Raw genomic sequence first — 4,608 nt, 5'->3', positions numbered from 1 at the left:
AGCACTGGAATATTAACAAGTTTGTCTAATATCCTGAAACTGATGGTTCGTCATGAAGTGGTTGAAGAGCCTTTCCACGTCATTGAATCTCTAGCAGAGACAGTATTGGCTGTGAAAGTGCCAGAGGATAAGACCACTGCAATGAGGACCTCCAACTTTAACATGTATGTCAAGAAAACGGAAAAGTGGAATGTTACCAAGTTTTTCAGCACTGAGAAACACTGTCGAAATTGTTTTTATCCAACCCTAAATGTGAGCAGCGTTCCTAGTCTGCCTGCCAATGCTCCAATTTCTACAATGTTTTGTGAGTTTGCAGATGACCCTTTCCCTTGGCTAAATTATGGGGAAAACATTTTGACCGAGGTGGTTGGATTCCGAATGACAGGAACCGAGGCTACCGGTGACGTGATTGAGATCACACCTGATGTAGTGGAAGTGTACCTCATCAGAAAAAACTTGAGCTTTGGGACTTTTAATCTCACGGTAGGACCCAGCAAGGAGTCTCATAAAGCGGATGAGTCATTGAGAAAGACGACGGGGGCATTTAGCTTTGAAGTGGACAGCAGAGCAGGGAAGGAGGTGTTGATCCACATTGTGACGGAAGTGGCCGTGTTGTTCACAGCGTTGGTGTATGCTGGCCATCAGATCACACCCACCGCTTTGATCGCCACCTACCTCGTGCCCCATCGCATCCCTCCAATTGCCAAAGACAGTGACCTGTTTGACCCTGACTGTACAGTGACGGAGGCCCGTGTGGTTTGCCTTCCCCCATCCCTGTTGAGGGTCATAGCTCAGCGAACCAGCTCCTCTGAGTGTACCGTCGCTGTGGTTCTGCAGGCACCTCATTTTGTCCTAAAGCCCAATGACGTTAGTGAGAATTTCTGTTTTCAGCACTCAATGCTTGGACATGTATGGGATCCAGAGCGATTGGAGCGAAGATACCTGCGTTGTTGGAGAGAAGACCACCTGGAAGAAAGTGCACTGTATCTGCAAGAACCCAGGGCAGGCCAAGCGGCAGCTGGACGCAATGAAACTAGCCAACCTTCACCTGCGTACCCACTATTTGACGGCCAAGGTGATTGTGGTCCCTAACCCCGTGGATCTACGATTAGAGGTCATCAAGAACATTACCCAAAACCCCGTGACCCTCTTCACTGTACTTTTCATTATGCTCTTGTACATAGTACTAGCGTTCTGGGCCTTACACAGAGATGAAATGGACAAGTGTCTTAGGAAGCATGTGATAGTTTTACCTGATAACGATCCTTATGATAATGTATGTTTCCTAGTCACTGTTTTTACAGGAAGCCGTTGTGGGTCTGGGACCAGGGCCAATGTCTTTGTCCAACTGCAGGGAACAGAGAGTAGCAGCGATGTGCATTGTTTAAGCCATCCACAGTTTACAACCCTCTACCGAGGAAGCATCAGCACTTTCCTCCTAACGACAAAAAATGACTTGGGGGACATCCATTCCATCTGCGTGTGGCACAACAACGAGGGCAGTTCCCCTAGTTGGTATTTAAGTAGAATCAAAGTGGAGAATCTGTTCAGCAGACACATCTGGCTGTTCATGTGCCGGGAATGGCTTTCTATTGACACCTCTTTGGACAGAACCTTTCAAGTAACCCCCCCAGATAAGTCTCTCAACAGAATGGATTTTTTCCTTACAGATTTAAGTTATAGGCTGGGGAGAAGCCACATGTGGTTCTCTGTTTTTTCTGGTGTCATTGCTACACCATTCAGTAGGCTCCAGAGACTGTCCTGTTGCTTAGCTATGTTGCTGTCCTCCCTTCTGTGTAATATTATGTTCTCTAATCTAAATAAAGAAAAAGAAGCGGAGTCACAAGAGGGGAAGTACCTCAGGTCGATGGTGATTGGGATGGAAAGTGTCTTAATTACCATCCCTGTGCAACTAATGATCACGTCTTTGTTCATCTGTTCCCAGAGGAGACCTCAGGGGACCCTAAGGGAGGTCGCTCCTTGGAAGCATCCGTGGACACCAGCAGCAAGTGAACACTGGGAAGAACGATTAGCAAAGTGGCACGCTCATGAAACTGACAATGCACACTCCCAGGAGCTTGAAAAGCTTCCTCCTACTAGGAGAAGTCCTAGACTTCCCAAGGCTTCTGTCAAGGCCACCTCTAAAAGACGGCCCCAGCCCAAGCGAGCAGAAAGCAAGGTCTCCCACACCCAAAGAAAAAATAAAAACGCCAATAACCCAAATGTTGAAGACAATCAAAGTGTTTCTTCTGGAGAGCACTCTCCCCAGCCCGGTGCTACACCCCTCAAAGAGAAAACCAGGATTGTTCTGCCGTGGTGTTGCGTTTATGTCGCATGGCTCTTGTTTTTTGTCACTTGTAGCATATCCTCATTCTTTATTGTATTTTATGGACTGACTTACGGCTACGAAAAGTCAATAGAATGGCTGTTTGCATCATTTTGTTGCTTCTTGCAGTCAGTTTTTCTGGTGCAACCATCTAAAATTATACTCGTGTCAGGCTACAGAACAAGTAAGCCCAAGTATTGTAAAAACCTTCCGTGGGTCGGCAACTGTTGCTACAGTGAGATCAAGCTGCAGAGCATCACGAAGAACCCAGAGGAAATGCGCAGGTGCCAGCAGCACATCGTCCAGCTCCGAAGCTCAAGGATGTACCAGCCCCTCACTGAAGACGAAATCACAATATTCAAAAGAAAGAAGAGGATCAAGAGAAGAGCTTTACTGTTCCTGAGCTACATCCTCACTCACTTCATGTTTCTGGCCCTCCTGTTGAGCCTGGTCACCCTCCTACACCACACCGACGGCTTTTACTATAATCAGTTTATTCGTGACCAGTTCTCTGTGGATCTGGCGTCGGTGACCAAGCTGGAAGACATCTTTCGGTGGCTGAACAGCGTGCTGTTGCTTCTGCTCTACAACGACCTGCGTCCCACCTTTCTCCCTGACAGCTCCTCTAAAATCCTTGGCCTGCCACTGATGAGGCAGGTGAGGGTTCAACCTGGAGAGAAAACCTGCCTGCCTGCCAAAATCTTCACGCAGGACAGCCTCAAAAGAGAGATTGACTGTCACCCCGAATACGGCACTGACCCAGAAGACACAAAAAGCTACTCTGGGTTGTGGAATAGAGTTAGTAAGCGGGCTATAGACAAGACTATGAAAGGATTTACTTACAAGCCTCGAGAAAAGAGATGGGTGTACTATTCCTATGGGCTATTGCATACGTACGGGTCAGGAGGGTATGCGTTCTATTTTTTTCTGGAAGAGCAGCAGTTTAATTCCACACTGAGGCTCAGCAAACTCCAGGGAAGCCATTGGCTGGATGAGAAGACATGGGCTGTGATTTTGGAACTAACAACTTTTAATCCAGACATCACTCTCTTCTGCAGCATCTCAGTCATCTTTGAGGTCTCTCAGGTAGGAGTTGTGAACACTTAGCCTGTCTGCGCACTCCTTCTCCCTTGCCGATTTCAACAGAAAAACTTCCGCAGAAATCTACTTGTACATGGCCATCCTCATTTTTTTTTTGGCCTACGTTGTCGACGAGGTCTACATCATCACACAAGAAAGGTCCGCCTACGTGAGAAGTGTATATAATTTGCTCAACTTTGCTTTAAAATGCATCTTTACCGTGTTGATTGTGCTCTTTTTCAGGAAACACTTCTTGGCTGTCGGTATAATTCGGTTTTACCTGTCGAACTCTGAGGATTTCATTCCCTTTCATGCAGTGTCTCAAGTAGATCACGCCATGAGGGTGATTTTGGGTTTCCTGTTGTTTCTGACAATCCTGAAGACCCTCAGGTATTCCAGGTTCTTTTACAATGTGCGTCTCGCACAGAGGGCCATCCAGACTGCCCTTCCCGGCATCTGCCACGTGGCACTAGTGGTGTCCGTGTATTTCTTTGTCTACATGACTTTTGGTTACCTGGTATTCGGGCAGCACGAATGGAACTACAGTGATATGATTCACGCCACGCAGACAATATTCTCCTACTGCATTTCAGCTTTTCAGAACACGGAATTTTCCAATAACCGGGTTCTCGGGGTCCTGTTTCTCTCATCTTTTATGCTGGTGATGATCTGCATATTGATCAACTTATTTCAGGCGGTGATTTTGTCTGCCTATGAGGAAATGAAGCAGCCCGTGTATGAGGAGCCCTCAGAAGAAGCGGAAGCAATGACCTACCTGTGTCACAGACTAAGAACTGCATTTGGCTTTCTGTCCTTCAAATCCAAGGCAGAAGACGAACCCAAGTTCTTTGTCAACATGGTGTATGGGCAGCCAGAGAAGAACAACAGCCGGTATCTGGGGCTGAAGACCAGAAACATTAATGGGAAGAAAATGGTTTATCTCGTTGTGTGATCCATGACAGTTTCAAGGTCCACAGGCCAGCTTCTCTCAAATGCTCAGTTTCTGGGATTAAGGAATGTTTAATGGCTCAGTTGTGCTTTCTACCCGTGTCCTTCACAATGCACACCCCCTACGTTTGGAAATATCCGCAGTCTTGGCCTCCCCTTCGGAACTTGAAAGGAGGGTGTCAGAGTGCAGTGCAGCCTCTACAGAGAGAGGAGGATGACAGCCTGTGAGTCCTAGGTTGATTTCCCTGTGGCTG

The 4,608-nt window shown here is 47.1% G+C and overlaps 1 protein-coding gene across 1 annotated transcript; it reads left to right on the top strand.

The window, feature by feature from the left end:
• Positions 1-378: 378 nt before the first annotated feature.
• On the top strand, positions 379-4,358 carry PKDREJ (polycystin family receptor for egg jelly; the record flags this gene model as incomplete). Its single annotated transcript, XM_079714915.1, has 4 exons — positions 379-871; positions 2,499-3,111; positions 3,473-3,565; positions 3,650-4,358. The coding sequence occupies 4 exons, from the start codon at positions 379-381 to the stop codon at positions 4,356-4,358; spliced, it is 1,908 nt and encodes a 635-aa protein (XP_079571041.1).
• Positions 4,359-4,608: the final 250 nt, after the last annotated feature.

Source organism: Hyperoodon ampullatus (genome assembly GCF_949752795.1).
Source record: "Hyperoodon ampullatus genome assembly, chromosome: 11".
NCBI lineage: Eukaryota > Metazoa > Chordata > Mammalia > Artiodactyla > Ziphiidae > Hyperoodon > Hyperoodon ampullatus.
This window is presented reverse-complemented; position numbering and strand designations above follow the sequence as displayed.